Raw genomic sequence first — 21,214 nt, forward strand, 5'->3', positions numbered from 1 at the left:
ATTTAACGTTACCTAGAAATTACGATGAATAAATAATAAGGATCAAAATAAAACACTGTTTTTAAGGTACTTTGTAAACTACTGGTTTAAGTTAGTGTAAATTACTGGTTATATATTCTGCCATTTTATCCCATTATATCAAAATACCGAAAGCTCTAGGTTTCTAAGACTTTTATTTTGAAATGTTACAACCCGGATGTGTTGTGTTCAGTGTCTGTGTTCCCATTGAATCCATGATGCGTGTGACTTGCAGTTGCAGATCAATTGAACTGAAAAAACAACTGCTTTCTATGAGTTGAAAACCGCAATTCAGTCCTTGCTGTCAAATAAGTAAACCTGATGGAAACGAATAATGTATTTATCGTTTAGATCATTTTTTGCACATATTTTATTGCTCTGAATATTAGTTAATTTTGACATGGAGGAAGTGGAGTCAGCAGAGGAGCTGTTAGCCAAACAGCAACGCAAGGAAAAGAAAGACCTGCAAGGTAAGAAAACATGACATGTCACGATTACATCTTTACAAATTATAAGACTAATTTCTCTGAAATTTCCCTTTGAAATACCACAAAATGCATTGCATGACTCTGTATGGGTTAATAAACGAAACATAAAAGTACACAATACCAAATATAGATATATTTTTCATGTCATAGCAAAAATACAAACTATGAAAAATGCTGTTCCCAAAAATGATAAGAAGAGGAGGAAACAGCTGACAGAAGACATAGCCAAACTAGAGACTGAACTCGATCAAAAACACGAAAATGAGCTCAAACATCTTCAGAACACTTCCTCGGTAAGTAAAATGTTGTTAATAGAAGATGTTATAACACCCTACCTAGAAACCAGACACATCAACTAGATACACACTCACTCATTCTGATATCATGGATTGTTCCAAGGTGGAGGAGGTTTCAAATGCATTGGAATCAGTGAGTTTGGCAAATAATGATGAAAAAACGGATCCAAGCAAGCCAAGTCGGACATCTAAAGCCCAGAAGAAGCGGGTGAGTTATTTTAATCATATAAGGTGACTGTACTTACTTGCATCTATTTTGAAAACACTGAAAATTCTTGGTGTTTTTTTAGGACAAAAAGGCTGCTCTTGAGAAGGAGCGGGAGGTCCGGATTGCTGAAGCGGAAGTGGAGAATCTCAGCGGCTCCCGTCATCAGGAGGGTCTGAAGCTGAGACAGAAGCTGGTGGAGAAGCACCTGCAGATCAGAGAGATCTCTTCTGACGGTCACTGCATGTACCGCGCTGTGGAGGATCAGCTGACGGAGAGAAGCACCACCCTCAGCCTCAAAGAGCTTCGGGCTCAAACAGCTCAGTACATGAGGAGCCATGCAGACGACTTCCTCCCGTTCCTCACCGACCCCAATTCAGGAGACATGTACACTGCAGGTGAATGCCAGACTCCGTGCCATACACTTCAATAGATAGATAGATAGATAGATAGATAGATTAAAAATAACTTTTCTATTTTAATATATTTTAAAATGTAATTTATTCATGTGGTGTGAATTTTCAGCCTAATAACTCCAGTCTTCAGTGTCACATGATCCTTCAGAAATCATTCTAATATGCGGATTTGGTGCTAAATAAACATTTCTGATGATCAATGTTGCAAATAGCTGTGCTGCTGATTTATTTTCAGGAATCTTTGATGAATCGAAAGTTATTTTGAAACCAAAATATTTTGTAATATTACAAATGTTTCTTTTGTTTCTTTTGATTTCTGACACAATTTAAAGGGTTAGTTCCACCGAAAGTTCTGTCAGTAATTACTTTCATCTTCGGAACACAAATGAAAATATTTTTGTCATAAAGCTAAATGCTTGTTGTTACATGCCAGAATGGATTCTTTTGTTAACTGTTGATTATTTTTTTCTTTAGATGAGTTTGAGAAATACTGCAATGATGTTGCAGACACAGCTGCTTGGGGTGGACAGTTAGAGGTAAGAATACCAGCCGTTTATTCCAACAACAAACATTAAAAAGTCATAATCCATCATTTGCCTATTTTTTTATTTTGATATTTTCTCCATGACAGTTAAAAGCCCTTTCACAGGTCCTCCAGCTACCGATAGAAGTCATTCAGGCAGAATCCCCCTCTATTATTATTGGTGAAGATTATGACAAGCCACCAATCACATTAATGTAAATAACTCAAGTTGTACTTTTATATATATATATTAAATGAATATTCTGTGCATAAGTACAACCCCTACTGCTGTACTAAAGTTTGTTTCTCTGTCTCTTTCAGTTATATGCGGCATGCTTATGGACTTGGTGAGCACTACAACTCTGTGGAGCCTCTGAAAGATTTGGCAAATGAGGAAGAGGGTTGACCCAGTCACTGACACGCATTAATAATACATCTGTGCATAGTTACCCCGTAGAAATGGACCTTCTGGAGTTTGATTCCATTTTGCTAGGATGAGTGAAATTAAGGTTGTTCAGTCAGGATGCTCATAGAAGATGCTGAAATAACACATGCTGCTGGTGACTTCAGTTGCATTGGACAAGTTTAATGAAATAGTCCATGCTTCACAGTGTTATTTATGAATAAACTGTTATGTGCTTTGTGTTATCCGTGGAAAGCTGCATATCTACAAGTCATTTGCTCTAAGAGGTGCTGGATCATTCATGGTCATGCTTACGTCATTGAATAAAAAGAACAAAACTTTCTATCAACGTCAACAAGCTTTTGTCTTAACGGCACATTAGACAAATACAGTCTCCCTCTTTAAAACTGGGATTTTGGCCAACAGAAAAAACACATTAGTGCCCGGTTTCACAGACCAGGTTTAAGACTAGTCCCAGACTAAAATGCATCTGTTTTAACTGAAAGCAACTTGCACTGACATGTCTTGAAATATGTCACTGCCATTGTTTTGTCTCAAGATGCACACAGGCCAACCATCAAAATCATATATGAACTTCACAAGATCACATCACAACTTTATAATAATTTTGACATACTATTACTAATATATTCAATTATTTGAAGTAAAAAAAGTACATTTTAATGACAACATTTTAATATTTAGTGTTTGCACATAACCCTGTCACTACATGATTTCCCCCATTAAAAAAAGAATGTAAAATTATGAAGAAATAACGTTATTTGAACATTTTCAAAAGCATGATGAACTGTCATTTCGTTATATTTTGTTTAGTGTTTACTGCTAAAATAAAAAATGCAGTAATGCTATCACACAAATTAGGGATTTAACAGTCTTTAGACTTAGGTTGTACAAATCGTAAAGCCCATAGAAAGTGAGTAAAAAAATAAAAAAGCTCATAAATTTAGTTTGATTTTGACCATCACGATTTTGAATGAATATTTTGAATGAACCTATTTTCTTAAGGTTGACAACCTTTCACTGAGCATTTTCTGAAAGATAAAATATGTTTTTTAAACGTTTAATGTCCTATATTTGGTATAATACTCAAAAATCTTGTTCATTTTCTGAGGCGCCAATGACAGCGTGCTATACTCATGTTAGGCCGTCAGGCGGCGCCAGTGGCTTCAGGCCAGTTGCGTCGCATCCTGTCGCATCTCCATAGAAACCTTGGGAAAGTCAAATCAAATGGCTAATGATTCCGTTAACGTTATCAGAGCTTTAAAAACGAAATCAAAATCGCTTAATTTGAGTTCCAGGAAAATTACACATCTTCCAGAAGTTTTTGCGAAGCTGCCATGGATTGCTGTATTAAAGTTGAATAATAATTATCTGTCGAGTCTCCCGTCTGAACTGATGTGTTTACAGAAGGTGAGTTCAGACACTTCTGTACAACAGCAATGATTCATTTAACAATACTATATCATTATTCTGTGACAGAGCCCAACAAATATGTCCATAACTTACCATTTTAGTAAATGTTGAGCAATAGACGTTTAACCAACAATAAAACATTGTACTCAAAAAGACCATGAGTCATGACAACTTAATTATTGCAAAGCCAAAATCTAATATTTTAGTCTAGATCATGTAATTCGTTGTAATGTTTTCATAGTTTGTACTGTACATTTATTAATGCGCATCTTAAGTTGACAGAGCTCAATCTGGGAAATAATATTCTTGAGGAGATTCCATCCGTGTTAAAACACCTCTGTTGTCTAAATAAACTTTATTTATATGGGAACAAAATCAGCCATTTGTCACCAGAGGTGCTGGGTAAGTTCAAACTCTTATTCAGGTTTATCGTATTATAGTTTACTGAACTGGGTTTTTATATGTGATATATTTTCAGAAGGTCTACCAAACCTCAAGCTTCTCAATTTAAACCACAACAGAATCAAAGTCATTCCGGCAGAAATTAAAAAGTAAGATGAATCAAGTTTTTTTTTTTTTTTTTTGGACATATTTCACACTCCCCCCCCCCCAACCACACACACACTTTGCTAATTGATTATCATGCATGCTATCTGGTTTTTAAAACATTTCTTGTTTATTTGCAGACTGTGTAGTCTAAAGAGCATCAGTGTCACAGACAATCATTTGCAGCAGATTCCAGCTGAACTGGGCTTGATGAAGAGTTTGACTGAGATTAACTTCACTAATAATAAACTGACTCAAATACCACAACAGCTATGCAATTTATCACAGCTGAGGAAGCTGTACTTGGCCCGAAACAACCTGACAGAACTACCAGAGGCAAGAGTGACGATTATCATCATACTTAACCCAATCTTATGTCTATTAGAAGATTAATATGTGTCCGTTCTTTGCTTAGGGTGTTCTTGGTTGGAAAAATCTGAAGATCTTAGATGCTGCCGGAAATTTTTTATCTGTGTTTCCAGTTGGTGTAAGTTATTTGGACAAAGTGCCAGCCATTTCAGATGTTTCTTTAAATGTTTTTGTTCTTTATAATAATTTTGTCACTGTAAATGTATTTATTTTTTAAATAAGCTATATAATTAAAAAATAAATATCTGATGCTAAATGCTAATTAGTAGGACCTCAGTCCCCCTAAATACACAACTTAATTGTTAACTTTTTATATATTTTACTGATGTTTTTCTCTTTAATGTTTAGTTTCAGTTTCTCACATTGGATGAACTGTTCTTCGAAGGAAACAATTTAGTTCCGTTCACACTGACGGAGTCCGTTCAAGAGAAAGAAGTCCTCGCATTAAAAGTAACATGCTATTATTTCACACTTGTTGCGACCACCACCGCATTGACAGGGGAATATCCAATCTGTCCGATTACATGGCAGACGCAAATGCACGTATTCGATTAATTTCAGATTTATTTCCACATATGAATGAGGCCTGAAACCGATTGAGAATATTGAAATTCATGTGCTTTTTTCCTGCTTACACGTTCATTGATCATATCCGATCTGTGCCACATGGGAGAAAAAAATCGGAATTGGGTCACTTAAAGCATGTAATGTAAATGCGGCCTTAGTTAACTATAATAACCCTGGTGCCTTGTATGTGATTTCTTCCCTTCTTTTCCAGAAAATCATTCAAATGAAATAAAAACGGTTATTTTTTTAACCATAACATTTCCATACTGGTCCTGATTGTAGTTTAATGTGTTCAGGAACTCTCAGCCAGGCTCATCCTCCAGGAGAGCACTAACAGTTTCTCAGTGGTGTCCAGAGCTCTGCCAGTGTACCCAGATCTGCAGGACATGCTGTCTCATTGGGGCCAGTGTGGCCTGTGCTCACAGCCCTTTCTCACCACCTGGCTGGAGTGTGTGCAGTTCATCAACACCAAGAAGGTACAGTATCAGTTCATTCTGCATATCACACCTTACCAGAACACCAATGTTCAGCATTCAGTGCCTGTGGCAATAATATTTCAATATTTCATATGCATCAGGTGCATAAACCACATTTGTAATCAACAGATTAACAGGGTCACAGTTAAACTTAACTTAGTCATTTTCTTCTTCTACTCTTTTTTCTGCATGATCCACATTGCATGTCAATAAAGTGCAAGATAATTTTAGACTATCCTTTAGTAATTTGAGTTTGTTCTATTATCTTTGAACAGCACATGGGGATGAAAAGCTCACAGTCTTTTCCAGTGAGAGTTCTGCTGTGCTCTTACGACTGCTTCAACAGAGATGACCACCAATACTATGGGCTTGCACGATTATAAATTAAAAATGTATCTTTTTATTTTCCCCAATGACTGATCATGATCTAAATCTCTTTATTATAAAGAATTAATTTTTGATGTTTTTGCAATACACCAGCAGATGGCAACATTTGATCACTGACGTTTTTTTTGATCTGGCTGTCAGATTGATATCTGCTGAAGTGAATCAATCCAGTCATTTATATATATATATATATATCACAATAAATCACATCAGTATCCTGCTGTATTAGATTAAACTGCCATACACCTTTTTTCCTTTATCCTTTACATTTAAAAAAAAAAAGAAGAATTTTTTCATTACAGTGAAATGAAATATTCTATTTTATTAATTTTTAAGTGCACAATATGACTTCTGTTATAGTCATTATACATTTCCTCCTGAGTTGATTTTTTAAGTAATCTGAAGCACTCCGCCACAGGCTATTCCCAATTTTGACCTTTTTTCCATTAGTATTTTTGACCTTTCTATAGTCTAGCTTTATGCTTGCCATTATAATTCCCTACAATGAATGCACTCCATACCTCTGTTTGGGCCAATGGCATCTGTTCTAACCTGAGAGGAAACTTCATCTCTCCAAATTAATTTCTCATGCAGGCCTCCTGAGCTCAGAGCAGAGTCTACCGAGTTGGGCCTGATGAATAATGCAGCAGGTTTAATTGCAAAGCCAGAAACTAATGACTTAGGACTGGTTAACAGCAGGGGAACCATACATCTCTGCAAACTGAATGAAAAATCAGTTCAGAAAAAAAGAAGGGGGGAGAAAACGCTAATTGATGAATAATTAAAGCTTGAGCTACAGGGCATAATTGTGACATTTTGTTTCAATCAATTTAGAAGTGCGGGGGAAAGTGCACTTAGGAAACTAATGGTGACTGTGTGGATGTCCACTGAAAAGTGCCACGAGACTCAGTCATTTATTATACAGCCCTCAGTCAAGCTCAGCCATTATTCTAGAGCAGTTGCCTCAATTTCCAAGTGATTGTGCACTTGGCGGGCGTTAATGCGCCTCTCAAATGGTAGATGGACTCCCCGTGAAAGGAGGAGAGGAGATAGTGTAAACAAGTCTGTTTCAGTCTGATGTTACTAAATTACTTTCTTTGAGGCAAATGCACCAACAAGCAGAAAGCTGTCAGGAGAGCCGGCCGCTCGGCCATGGTAAGACTGTATTGTTTTCAAACATCAGCAAAATCAATCAACCAAAAGACAAGACTCAATATAACACTTCCCCTGAACCATCCCCTGTATTACGATCACTGTCTTTGTAAATCATCAAGAGTACATACAGATCTTTTGTTCATGGTTTGGCACATTGATGAAAAATCAGTTACATTTGATCCAGAATGCAAGTTTATTGAGTCACATATACTCAAAAACGTGAATGACTTTGAATCTACATTTGTTAGACCATCAATATTCCTAACTCAACTAGCCTTGGATTGTTGTCTGAACCAACAATTTAATATTGAAGGATGTTGCTGATTTCTTTCTGATTTCAGGCTCTCAACATGCATGACTAAATTAAGCAGTTACCATTCAAAAATTAATGTGTAGCTGTTGCTTTTCTCATGCCATTTAATCACAACAAGAGTGAAGTTATCCAAATGCATGGCACAAGGTCATATATAGGTAACCACACCTATGCTGATATTCAGAACAGTAATTCAGTGTGATATGGATTTAATAGGCCACAACAGTTCAACAAACAAGTTAAAGTTGAGTAAAGGTGCTATCACATTTACCGTAGTACAGCAAATTTTTGATTGCGAAATCCAGTCATTTCTATAGACCTGATGTAGCCCCCCTGCCCCTTTCAGCACTGCTCTGTCTTCTGGTTTGTATTTCCACAGCATGAAGGTAAGATCTTACAGATTAATGAATGAACTGCTCGTTTTCAAAGATAATGCTCATGATAACTTTCATTAACTAAGTAAATCCACTTCACTCATCAAGTCTTTGACAGCGATGCCATAGAAATATACAGAGCTACTTCAAACACAAGAGTCTAAAGATGGCTGTGCGCTTGTTTCTCAGGCGCTAGTACAGTAGGTCATGCTGGCTTAGATTTAACATTACACATGGACTTTGCACCCGCTGCAATACACAAGAGACGGTAAAACATATTCTATTAGATTGCAAAAGATATGAGGAAGAAATAATGTAGAAGAAAGAAGTTCCATATTTAAAAAAAAAAAAAACATGACACTGGAGAATTTGCTGGGGAAAACATTTGGGGAATCCTAATGGTCTCCTAATAAATTATCTGAAAAATACTGGGATAGTGAGAGAATTTAGTACGAATATGTATTATATATATTTATTTATTATTATTACTATCAGTAGGTGGCAGCAATGCGCCTTTAAGTTGGTTTGCCAACCGCCATTAAAACCAAAAGAAGAAGTTGTTTTTCTGGAACATTGGACCAACAGAAACTTGGTTTGAAAGCTACTTCTGTGTGAACGGTACTTAAAGGGATAGTTCACTTTGAAATTAATTTTTGATATGTTTTAGCTTACCTCAAGTACACATTGATGGCCTAAGACACGAAACGAGTGGTTTGTGTGAGAAAACGAACAGTATTTATATCGTTTTTACCTCTTGTAACGCACAGACCGAAGCGCCCGTGCCCTCAGATCACTTGGACGTGGCTGTGGTTACAAGAGGGAAAAACGATATAATACTGTTCGTTTTCTCACACAAACCGCTCGTTTCATGTCTTAGGCCATCAATGTGTACTTACATTTACGAGTCATTAAATCATGTTTAATTTGGACTTCTCTGTGTGCATGCTCTTTGAGGAAGTTACCATAGACCTGCATTATATGACTGACAGACAAGAACGTTTTGACCTAAAAATATCAAAATTGAAACTACTGCGGAAACAAAGACACCTACATCTTGGATGCCCTTGAGGTAAGCTAAAACATATCAAAAATTAATTTCAAAGTGAACTATCCCTTTAATACATTGCTACACTGATTCAATAGAAAATTTTTTTTTTCCACGAAATTTCGTTAATGTTACAGCAACTTACTAACTTGTTAGAAAACATATTTCTATTTAGCTTGTCTACTTGTGCTCTTCCAATGAAGTTCCAAGCGGAGCGACAGCACAATGAAATTATGCATTTCCGAGTAACACATTTCTAATTTCTGAATGAATCAGTGTTTTGAACAAATCCTTGAGTGAATGATTCAGTGACTGACTCACTTGACGCCAGCTACAGGGGTAACGAGAAAGACAGACGCTGGCAAACATCGATGCTTTCTCCTTCACTGTGGTCATTTGTCATTATAAAAAGGTGGGAGAGTTTGTTTTCCAAACTCTCCCACCTTCCAAACTCTCCCATGTTTTCCAAACACGAGGTTTGGAAAACTCAAACCTCATGTTTTCCAGTTCTTCAGAAATGGATAAAATATAGATGTTACTCTGGGAAGACCCTTTAATGTTTAATGTTTTTTTCAGCTGCACATTCTCAGAAACCAATTACTGCCTTGATCAGTATATACAAAGATCCATTGTACATATATTGCATTATTTTTATTCATAATGAATAAAAATAATGATTCATAATGATAAATGTTTATCTTATATACATACATTTAATTTTTTTATCTTATTTTATTCATTACTTGGTACCTTATTTTAGTTTCTTTTTTATTGTTATTTGTTATTATTATATTGCATATTTATTTTTCTTGTCAAGACTTGAACGTTGTGTATTGTGTACATTGTGCTTTGGCAATATACACAATCATGCCAATAAATCAAATTCAAGAAATAGAACAAACTGTTTGTATAATGTTAATTATTTGTTGTGTGGCAATGTTACGAGCTCATATTAAAGACATTTGGCAATTATTAAGGTAATTATTGAGAGAACTGAACTCAATGCAACAATATATATTTTTATAGTGCATATTGTAAGATTAAAAATACATATAGGCTAGAGAGCTTTTTGTTCATTTGTTTGCGTTCATTTACATTTGTGTGTACATTAGGAAGCACACCAGCCTGAGTATTTCTTTGTGAGTCTAGACAGAACGAGTCTGCCTTTGTGGCAGAGCCCAGTGGCAGCCATTACTCAGTGCACTAAACAAATGGTGCACCAGTCTCCTCCATCTCTGTAGCTGGATTGTGAGCGCCCGAGGACAGCTTTGAGGCTACCAGAGCAGAGTTTACCGCATGATCTGTGGCCTTTGCATTACAGGCAGATCACCGCTCAATTTTAGAAAGAGAGGGAGCATCTGAAATGAAACATGCATTATTCCAGAGAGCAGATGTTGGGGTCCTGGAGCAGCAGGACCGCCCCGGGCCCTGTCTGGTGTCAGCGTGTGTGTGTTTGCGGATGTGTATATGTGCGTGAGCAGCTCTCCTCTGTCAGACCACTTTGTTAAAACGGAGCCCAGCCTTTCCTCTTGTTTTGCTAACCTCGGTTCACACAAACACTCCACTGTTGTTTTCATACATCACCGATGTGGGAATGTCACGACACGTCTGGTGTGCCCGATCCACTATTTGTGGGCATTTGTGCCGCCTGAATAGAGAGAATGTGTTTGATTGACATTAATAGCAATGCAGAATATCTGTCATTGGAGAAAATATCACACAGTGGGTGACGTTGTGGAGAACTGAGAGCATTATGCCTCTACACTGAACATGTATGCCATATGTTAATTAGGAAGTCTACACTGATATAATTACTGAAAGGGAATATTGCCTATGGTGAGAATATCTCCCCGCCACCTCATGGGGAACGTAAAGGAAGATAAAGTAGGTGTGCATAAATTTTAACTTACTAGCCTTGAAACGGGAAGAGTAATGTTGGCAAATTCACTCAGGATGATCTATTGGAAAGCCGGAGCTTTATTACATTTCTCCTTTGTCAGACTATTTAAGCTCCTATCAAGCCCCTACACACAAACACGAGCACATTACGAATGCTTCAGTAGCTTCGTTACAGATTAGATCTCTTTAATTGGGTTTCGTTTGACCCGTTTCTGAGATTTCTCCGTAATGCATCATGGCATCACTTATAATGTAAAATAGGGTTTTACACACAGTGATAGATATAACATAATGTATTTACTTTATTTACCTGCATACATTTACTATATCGAGCTTACAGCCAAACCAGATTTCATCACACCATATTGCTTTCATAATCTCTTACACGCAAGTAACCGGAATGAGATTGCTTTGATTTTGCTTTTGCCCCAGGCATCTCTGCTCATCTCTCCCACCCGTGCCCAGTCTCCCGGGTCCATCTATACCCCTGAACGTCCTTGTGTGCTGCTCAGAAATTGTCTTTAAAAGAGTGAAAAGAGACTTATATAGGCTTTTTGTTTATCTTTTTTAAACTCTTTTTATGTCACCTTGCCTCACAGAAAAGCACAAAAAGGGGTTTAATGGCATATTAAACAACAGCCCTTGTAAAAACAAAAGAAGTAGGTACACTTTATAGCATACTTTTAAAAAGAGTACTTGTTAATCATATAGGCCTAGTTTATTAGAATATATTTAAGTGCGAGCCGAATGTAATGTTTTCAGAAACTTAAATGGGCTATATAAGAGTTGTCATGTATTAATCCACTTTTTATTGCCAATGTGAGAACAGCTAACGAAACTTTAAAAAGGAGATCTTCCCTGAATCCCTGATTTCTATAGGTTGTGTATGTAAGCCTGGCTGCAATGCTTTTTATGTGAAGGACTCTAGACATTTGACACATGAAACAAATTATGATACAGTGATAATATGATAATAATGCCGAAAGAGTTATTCTGTAATGTCAATGTGTCATGCAAAGAAAATAAGTTAATTCAGACTATATTGTCATATAGCCGGATCTATAGTCTGTCGTCTCAAACTTTATAATAAAACTATAATAACAGATTTTACCTTCTCTGTCGACATGATGTGAATTGCAGTGTCTGCAAACAGTGTTATTCACATCGCTTCGTGATTCATGATCAGATGCTGTCTGCACTCATTTAAAGTTATGACTTTATATATTTTATTTCTTGGCAAATCTGAATATTTTACACAATTGCATTCTGTAATGACCACATCATAATTTATATACATCAGTGCTCGTCGTTCATTTCTCCGATATGTCAAATAAATCCCTAGGGAGAATAGGCCTCTGAAAATGACTGGTGTGGGTCGATTTTCAGCCCTACAAGCAGACCTGTTATCTTCTGTGTTCAAGTATTAAAATTAGCATCATTGATTGGTGTATTGGACTGCTTCTGAGAAGGGGAAAAACAGCTACTCAATACCACGCAGTGAACCACTGTCAAGCTACGAAGAACACTCTCCAATCAGGGAAATCTATTGTCTGGCATCTTATGCTGAACGAGGGCTCTCCTATTGAGCTGCTGGCATGGCACCAAGGCGTTGTCAACATGATGGTTCCACAATCAATCTGCCACACTCCTTCTAGGCGCCAGTAGGGGCCACTGTGTCTCTCTGGTAAACGTCTCGACAGCGCTCAGGATTGAAAAGCATTGAAGCAGAGCCTGTGAAAGCATCTATGAGGATGAGAATACCACACTAAACAAAATGGCTGAGGAGGACTGGAGATGTGCCAAAATGTACCCAGAAAATAATCAGGAACACTGACAATAGGATATACTGCTTTAGCCCAAAAAGACTGAAGTGTCAAGCTTTGTAGATTCATTCTCATTTATATTTGCATCCAAATCAAAGCCAGAACTTGGCGCTTAAAGAAAATGTGCATCCAATGTTTCATATTATTCCACTGCAACATTTTTCTTTTGATATATTGATTTCCTTTAAAGAAAAAGCATCCCAGCCATGTAAGCCTTTGTTTTTTCTGTCTCGGCTCAGAACATATGAAAGTAAGTGTTAGACAGGTGCTTGCTTTGAGGTGAAGATGAGGCTGTACCATCATTGGCCCTCTCCTCATTAGCTGGAGCGCCACAGAAAGACCCATTCGCTGTGGCAGTTTTGGGTCATTCGCCCCTTTTTCCAAGTGTAAAAACACCTCATGTTGTTAAGAGCAAGAAAACACAGAAGAAGCGAAAAAACTTCAAAGAGCAAATAAGCTTTAATCTTGTTTCGTGCTCTATGAGAGTTTCAGTAGTCACAATAATGACTGTAGACTATATCCATAGGGGAATTATAAACCTGGGCCTTTTTCATACTTTTGAGAGGCTTTGTTTTTCTCCGAAAGTCTGTTTTCAAGTTTTGTAATTTGAGACGAACTACAGCGGATGCAATGAACCAAACCATCCTTTGATGCTCCTTGGTTGAAAGAAAAAGAAAAGAAAGAAAAAAGGTCAGCAAATTGTGAGCACAGACACTGAGGATGATAAGAAACTTCTACAAGTCCATCTTGCTATTTAAAGTGGACATGAAATCAAAACTGAATTGTTTTAAACAAATTCTCAGTGCAGATTATTCAAAACAATTCAAAATGTTGTCTTTGTAATCTTTTTATTACATAATGACTTGCTCCACCTCTGAATTTTTTGGGTTATTTATTGGTCACCATGTTAACCAATACCACATGTCTATTTAGGCATTACGCTATTTAGCTATTTAGGCACTGCGTGCCAATAGTAATTTAATGCTTATTAACATTAATGTGATAAACTATACAGAGGTAACAGCAAATAACGATAGATTTATGAACTTGACCTCCTCAAAGGTGGATGTCACGTCAGTGGTGTTTCAGGATGAAAGTAGTCCTCCAAGCCCTATTTTTTCTCTCCTTGAATATCCTTCATCTAGAAATATGTCTCATTAAAGTCAAAGCTAACAAAAAGTTCCACGGCAAGAGGCCTATATATTTATCAGGTACGTTTATCCACACTTATATGTGCACACAGAAAGATTTTTTGTTTATTTAATATTTTTCTTCATATAAAGAATCATTGTCAATCTTCAATCCTCATGCTTGTGAAGCATAAAAAAGCTTATTCTGTCACATTTTGTAAAATACATGACATAAAATGTGTTGCAAATGCTGTTGACTTTTACACTTATATAAGTGAAATGTTCCTTTAAAAAGAAAATCGGTAAAAATAGCACTACATTTGTTATAAATGTTTGCTTGTGAAGTGTTTGCATGTCATTTTTGCCAGTCAGCAGCATAATGTCTTGACCATCTGAGTGTAGGTGCCGTCTACTGTCTGTGTCTCGGTAATATGGGTCTGTTTTCCCCATTGCTCGCTGATGGCTCACATGGCCCGAGGAGCATGCTCAATGTGAGAGGCAGCTGACACCAGCACGACCCAGGTAGAGGCATCTGCACACAGGATTTTTCTGGAACACGCCGCGCCTGTGGCATTCTACCTCCACTGGATCAACATCTGTTTCATATGGAGGGACAGGAGCAACGTCCTTGAGGAATATGTCCGCTGTGTTCATTAATCTCTCTCGCTCGCTCTTTATTTCAGTAACTCTCCACCACAGCATCAGTCATTGCCCTGTCATATGTTACATTTACCCTATCACATTGCCATATGTCTGGCTCATATGTGGACTCATGATTAGACTTGAAATGACAATAGGATTTTGACTACACGCATAACAGATCTATTAAAGGGGACCCAATGTTTTTTTTATATTTTCAACTTTCTTTAGTGTGTTGCAGTTTGAGCATGAAAACGTCTGCAAAGGGAGTTATTCCAACGCTATCTTACAACCAATTCGTACGATTTGTCTAAACCCCATGGGGTCAGGGGTAGGTCATTCATACGAATTGGGCAACTCATAAAAAATGTACAATTCAGCTAAATTCGTAAGAGTGAGGAAATAGTACGAATTAGCCACCTCGTAAAATACGTACGAATTGCCGTGAGATCGGTTTTGTAATTCTCTATATCAGTTACCACTGTTACTGAAACGTTCGATTATAGTTTTCAGTTTTCTTCCGAGAACAAACACATAAGATATTCTTCATTTAAATAATTTCCACCCATGGCATACGCAAAAAAACAAAAAAAAGGGCGAGGCCTGGTTGAGAAGAGTTAGAAGTGTGTTTAAACTTAAGGGGCGTGACATTTCCAAAACACTCTCGAAGCAGTTGGCCAATCACAACACAGTGGTCCAGCCGACCAATCAGAGCACACTGCTATGTTGGAAGGAGGGGCTTCATAGAGACCGGAACTAAACAGAGCGTTACTGACAGACTGGAAAGGGAGGTGCTGCAACAATGTAAAATATGTGAACAATTGTGTTTTTGAACATTCAAGCATGAAAACCTATTCTAGTAGAGTAGACCCCCAAACCCCCCCCAAGTATTTTTTTTGTTTTCAATGATTCTGAATACAGAATATGAATATTATGAAAATCTATTAGATCTTTTGGTGCTGGTCTAGGGCAGCGTATGGAAAGGCTGAGTTTGCTCCAGCAGGTGTGTTTGAGGAAGGGAAAGCGCTCCGAATGGTGTCGAGTGGCACTGCAGCCGTATGTGCTGGAACACAGCCAGCCTAATTGAAGCACCTGGCTTAAGTCAACCTCCTCAACCCAGCCATTAATGCTACCGCTCTGTGAATGCAAGGAACATTTCTAAAATGAGACGATGAAGACTGTGACCCATTGAGACTGATATTCAGACTGTCTAGTTAGGAACTAGTTGTAAAAAGAAATTCCAGTGAGATGAACTGGCCATATTTTTGAGGCCATAATATTAAAGAGAGCTGATAATTCCACATCTCTCATGATTACACCATACCATTAGAATAGACCATGACTTAATGTGACGTGCTCACCAGGAGGTCACTGCTCCGACATGGATTGATTGGAATTTTTTTTTAATAATGAATCATTTGATTAATTTATGCATTATTAGTCCTGAACAGTGAAGGGTTGAGCACCACTGAAGTGGTTTTGAAGTTCCTTCTTTAACAGCCAAAACATGTAATACAATTGAATACGTTGTTTGATGTATAACAGCATACTAGGCTAAAGGTTGTGATGTGATTAATGAGTGTAGCCTACTCATGTTTTGTCTATAATTACAGCAGGTTATTTCAGATAAGTTCTTGAACTGCAAAAGAAAAAAAATCTTAATCAGTATTTCAGTAAAAATATATAAAATATCCTAAAAATCTTTTTAAATTTTCTTGTGATAAAAATCAAGTAAAAAGAAAACGATGTTTATGTTATCCCATTTGCAAATGTTTTTCTTGTTTTAAACATAAACCTCACAAAATAGTGTTATATATTTGCTTATAATGGAATATTTTAGACTTGATAGACTTCAAGATATATTATATGAAAATAGGTCTTAAAGGCTTAGTTCACCCAAAAATTTAAATTATATTGTTACTCACCCTCATGTCATTTCAAACCCGTACGCATTCATTCATCTTCGGAACACAAATGAAATGAAGATCTTTTTGATGAAATCTGAGAGCTTTCTGTCCCTCCATTGAAAGCTATGCAACTACCACTTTCAAGCCCTAGAAAAGTAGTAAAGACATCATTAAAGTAATCCATGTGACACCAGTGGATTAGCCTCAATTTTATAAAGCGACACGAGTGCTTTGTTTGTGCAAAAAAACATAATTTACCATATATATAAATAAATACCTCATTAGCAGCTGTCTCTATGAGTCGCGATACGCAAGTCATCCGCCATTATGGTACGGTCAAAGCCAGTCCGTGGACACTCGAGAGCAAGTTGACTGTTAATATATAGGCTACAAACACAAACCAACACATTCTTACTTGTGAAAGGTTATCTACGGAGCCCCCCTAGTCCCACTTTGTCAAAAAAATGTATTATAAATTTATTATAACTATCTCGTGGCCTCAAGATAAGTAACTCATGGCCTCAAGATAGTATCTTGAGGCCACGAGTTACTATCTTGAGGCCACGAGTTACTTATCTTGAGGCCACGAGATAGTTATAATAAATTTATAATATTTTTTTTGACAAAGTGGCCTCAAGATACTATCTCGTGGCCTCAAGATAGAGATACTATCTTGAGGCCACGAGTTACTATCTTGAGGCCACGAGATACTATCTTGAGGCCACGAGATACTATCTTGAGGCCACGAGTTACTATCTTGAGGCCACGAGTTACTATCTTGAGGCCACGAGATGCTATCTTGAGGCCACGAGTTACTATCTTGAGGCCACGAGTTACTATCTTGAGGCCACGAGATACTATCTTGAGGCCACGAGTTACTATCTTGAGGCCACGAGTTACTATCTTGAGGCCACGAGTTACTATCTTGAGGCCACGAGTTACTATCTTGAGGCCACGAGATACTATCTTGAGGCCACGAGTTACTATCTTGAGGCCACGAGTTACTATCTTGAGGCCACGAGTTACTATCTTGAGGCCACGAGATAGTTATAATACATTTTTTTGACAAAGTGGGACTAGGGGGGCTCCGTAGTTATCCTATTTCTTCAGGAAATTTTAAAAAAACTTTATTTGAAAAAAAAAAAAACTAAATCTTTATATGATCATAATTTTGTTAAAGCAATACTTACTACAAATTTGACTTGCTTTACGTCAAGCGTTACAATAGTCATTATTTTGTTTTTCTTCGTTTCAGATGTCGCAATACATCATACTTTCATGAAATCATGCAACATACTCTACCTTGTCCAAATTCCAAAGCCGGTGCTGGATAAACAACGAGCGTGCGCGTGCGCCAGAAGGCTGCGGTAGGCTAAATTATTTACGACAGCGGTAATGGACAATTCCACTTCCAACCTGTAGGGCGACCGCAGAGGAAAAGTTACTTGGTGTTGCTTTAATAAAGTGGTAGATTACATATTTTTGCGCAAACAAAGCACTTGCGTCGCTTCATAAAATTGAGGTTAATCCACTGGTGTCACATGGATTACTTTCCAAAGATGAACAAAAGTCTTATGGGTATTACAGAATTTTAATTTTTGGGTGAACTAACCTTTTAATATGTTGCAGAATTTTGTTGTAAGATTTTTTTTAAAATGTATGTATTTATTTATTTATTTATTTATTTTTTTGTATTTTTTTTTTTTTTTTTTTTTTTTTTTTTTTTTTACAAACTTCTCCACTACTTTTTCTTTTCATTTTTAAAAATTTACTGGAAGAGTAAATAAAAAAGTTGTAAAAAATGTTTTCTTTTTATCAGATGCTGCAGGGTCAATAAAGTCACGTTTCAATGTGTAAAAAAAAAAAAAAATCCTTATTCTAATCATCTCCACACGGCTGTCTTGAAATGCCAACTCGATGTGTGCCATGCAAACGATCAGCTGAAAATGATGCATTCAAGCCAGTCAAGGTGGCAGAAACCTCCTCGGCACATCCGAATAAATCACTCTCGCTGAGACAGACAAAAGACCGTCTGTAAATATTTATCCGGAATCTATATAATTAAACGGGCAAATGTGTTATGTCAAATGTGTCAGGTTCTTCGCACAGCTGAATAATACAGTGGAACAGCTTGGTCAAACATTTGTTTTAGATCTGGGTGGCATCAGTCATTGTAGATGGATGGCTGGGACAGAGGGTGAGGAAATCTCACTGCTGAGCCCAGCGACTCACTGCTGGAGGGAAGTGCAGGGTATGAAAAACAAAGATGTATAATGCTGAAGAAATTATAGAGGGTAGTAAATCTGCATGATTAAGGCAAGCATGACATTGAATGTGAGGGTGCAGCTACGAGTCGCCCGAGGGGAGAGAACGGAACATGGTTTTGTTGGCACATAGAGTCTCATTTACATGGGCTAGTGTCACACATTTATCTTGTATCCGTAGGGCAAATGCTGAATACAGCTGCAGACCTACATGCCTACAGGTACTATGTAGTAAGTATGCCACAGTATGTTCTCCCTTCTTCACCAATGGGAATACAGCTTTTGATCTGTTACAATATCTCAAACATGCGATGAGAAATGATAATTACATTTTCATAATCCCTGATCTTAAAGTTGCGATGAAACATAACATCTTTTCTATCGTAATGTGACGTACATCCAAGAGTAATGTATTATTGAAAAATAAAAAATAAAGATAGTTATGACATTTTGATAAAAGTTACAGGGGCAATTTATTTGACGTTTGACGTTTTAATGAAACATAATAACACGCAGAGTGAATTTTCATTTCATGGCGACTTTAATGGTGCGTTCACACCGGACGCGAATAGCGCGTCAGGCGCGAGTGATTTCAATGTTAAGTCAATGCAAAGACGCGTTACGCGCGTAAAAAATTCCTGCGGCGCGAATGAGGCGTAGAGCGCGGCGCGGTAGACGCGAATACGCCTCATTCGCGCGTCAAGTTCGCGCGAATGGCGCGAATTGAGCGTCTGGCGCGTTAAGAGCGAATGATTTAGTTAGTGCTATTTGTGCATTCACGCGTTTGACGCGAATTCGCGTCTGCCGCCCGAGTTGAAAAATCTGAACTTCTGCGTCAATTCGCGCCGCGTTAACCAATCAGGAGCCTAGCTGCTTGCTGCTGTCACGTGGTGAAGTATCTGGATGCTTCAATAAATTATTTTGTAATATATGACTGTGGTTCTAATGCACAACAAAGCAAATATTTTATCACATAAAACTTGATTTCAATATATGAGACATATTCATTTTGCATTGAATGCTATTTATTCCATATCTAGATTATATGAAATATTATTATAATGTAAAGACCAACATATAAGTTCGTGTCTGGACAGTGATGTGTGAGAGAGAGAGAGAGAAAAATCACAGGACAGATTAATCACTTTTGGAGGCTGGCTTCATTTATTATCAAAACAAAAATAAATGACAGATTAGGTGGATGCGGGCGAGGGTGAACCTCGCGCCGGGCTGTAGAGCGCGGGCTCGACAGGCATAGCTAGACCACTCGAGGCCGAGGGCTTATACGGCCTACGCTGTCCTCGTCGGCGTCCTCACCATTAGGTCCACCAAACCTAGCTCCTGGAGCAAATTGTGAAACTCCTGAAACCCTCCGGAGGTTCTGGTGGACCCGAGTACAGCGACGATGTCCCCTACCGAGCTGTTTCTGCTCTCCAGAGCATATACGAGCGGTGACTCTCTCGAATAATGCTAATGCTAATGCTCGATAAACATCTAAAAAGATGGCCGCCAACGGGTTTCGAAACTTTCGCCTCCGGATTTCGCCTCTGACGCGCGTAAATTTCGCTTCAAACTTTTGTTTTTACGCGCGTCAATTTCGCCATTGACACGCGAATTAACACAAAGTGGTCAAGCGTCAAACTAGACGCGGTAGACGCGAATTTGACGCGCTATTCGCGTCCGGTGTGAACGCACAGTAAGTATTAAATCATTTTTCTATCCAATCAGATGATTTCAACCAAGATGATGAAAAAAAACTGAGAAATATAATTAGATAGTTCCCATAATTCCCAACAAAAAAGCCATATCCATAGGCCAGGTGGGGTCTTTATTATTGGATTTTTTTTTTTTTTTCAGTTTGTCCTTTAAAGGCATTTTCACATTTAATGCAGCTGATTTTTTTTAAAATGGAAAAATGTACAAAAATATTCTGTATCAAAAACTAATTTTTAATTTTTTTCAGTTAGAGTTTTTAATGATTTTTTTAATGATGAACATCCAATTTCACCTAGGTTCTACTTTTATTTCAGTTAACGAAAATGTTTTGATAAAATTTTGGTTTTAGTTAATGATAACACTGCCACTAAGCAACCACTCTAGGACTGTTCCAATGAGTTCTGCACCAGTACCACTCACATTTCCATTAGAAAATGTAAAAATCTAGTAGTTTTTGCCCCTCTGAGGCTTCGGAGGATGAGATCATCCATCAATGCGTGTGAAGGTGAAGATGAAAGAACTGTGGCATGCGAGACTGGCTCTGTCTCATGAGGGGTTAGAGGTGTCATCTCTGCCACTGGATTGATCAAGATGAGTGTGAATAGGGCGACACAGTGCCAATCTTGACATCTCTTGCTCATCTGCTCTCGATAATCTTGCAGCTTGTAATTTATTCTCCCCCCCCTTTTTTTTAGAGGGCCCAAAGCTCAGATGCATATTTCAGTGTGATTTCAAATCATCTGAGGGTCTTGGGTGGGATTCCCATGTGAAGATAAGGTGTCTTTTAAGTCTCAACGCTATAAAAAATTTAATTTACTGAA

General features: G+C 37.6%; 2 protein-coding genes across 2 annotated transcripts; both read left to right on the forward strand.

The window, feature by feature from the left end:
* Nucleotides 1-248: 248 nt before the first annotated feature.
* otud6b (OTU deubiquitinase 6B) lies at nt 249-2,604 on the forward strand. Its single transcript, XM_056257586.1, has 7 exons — nt 249-488; nt 657-799; nt 906-1,010; nt 1,093-1,405; nt 1,898-1,959; nt 2,055-2,161; nt 2,268-2,604. The coding sequence occupies exons 1-7, from the start codon at nt 419-421 to the stop codon at nt 2,350-2,352; spliced, it is 885 nt and encodes a 294-aa protein (XP_056113561.1). The 5' UTR covers nt 249-418; the 3' UTR covers nt 2,353-2,604.
* Nucleotides 2,605-3,565: 961 nt separating this feature from the next.
* lrrc69 (leucine rich repeat containing 69) lies at nt 3,566-6,154 on the forward strand. The gene is made up of 8 exons (XM_056257587.1): nt 3,566-3,780; nt 4,059-4,185; nt 4,262-4,334; nt 4,470-4,665; nt 4,745-4,816; nt 5,047-5,148; nt 5,562-5,741; nt 6,017-6,154. The coding sequence occupies exons 1-8, from the start codon at nt 3,598-3,600 to the stop codon at nt 6,122-6,124; spliced, it is 1,041 nt and encodes a 346-aa protein (XP_056113562.1). The 5' UTR covers nt 3,566-3,597; the 3' UTR covers nt 6,125-6,154.
* Nucleotides 6,155-21,214: the final 15,060 nt, after the last annotated feature.

Source organism: Rhinichthys klamathensis, unplaced genomic scaffold (assembly GCF_029890125.1).
Source record: "Rhinichthys klamathensis goyatoka isolate OS25496 unplaced genomic scaffold, OSU_Roscu_1.1 h1tg000140l_1, whole genome shotgun sequence".
Classification (NCBI taxonomy): Eukaryota; Metazoa; Chordata; class Actinopteri; order Cypriniformes; family Leuciscidae; genus Rhinichthys; species Rhinichthys klamathensis.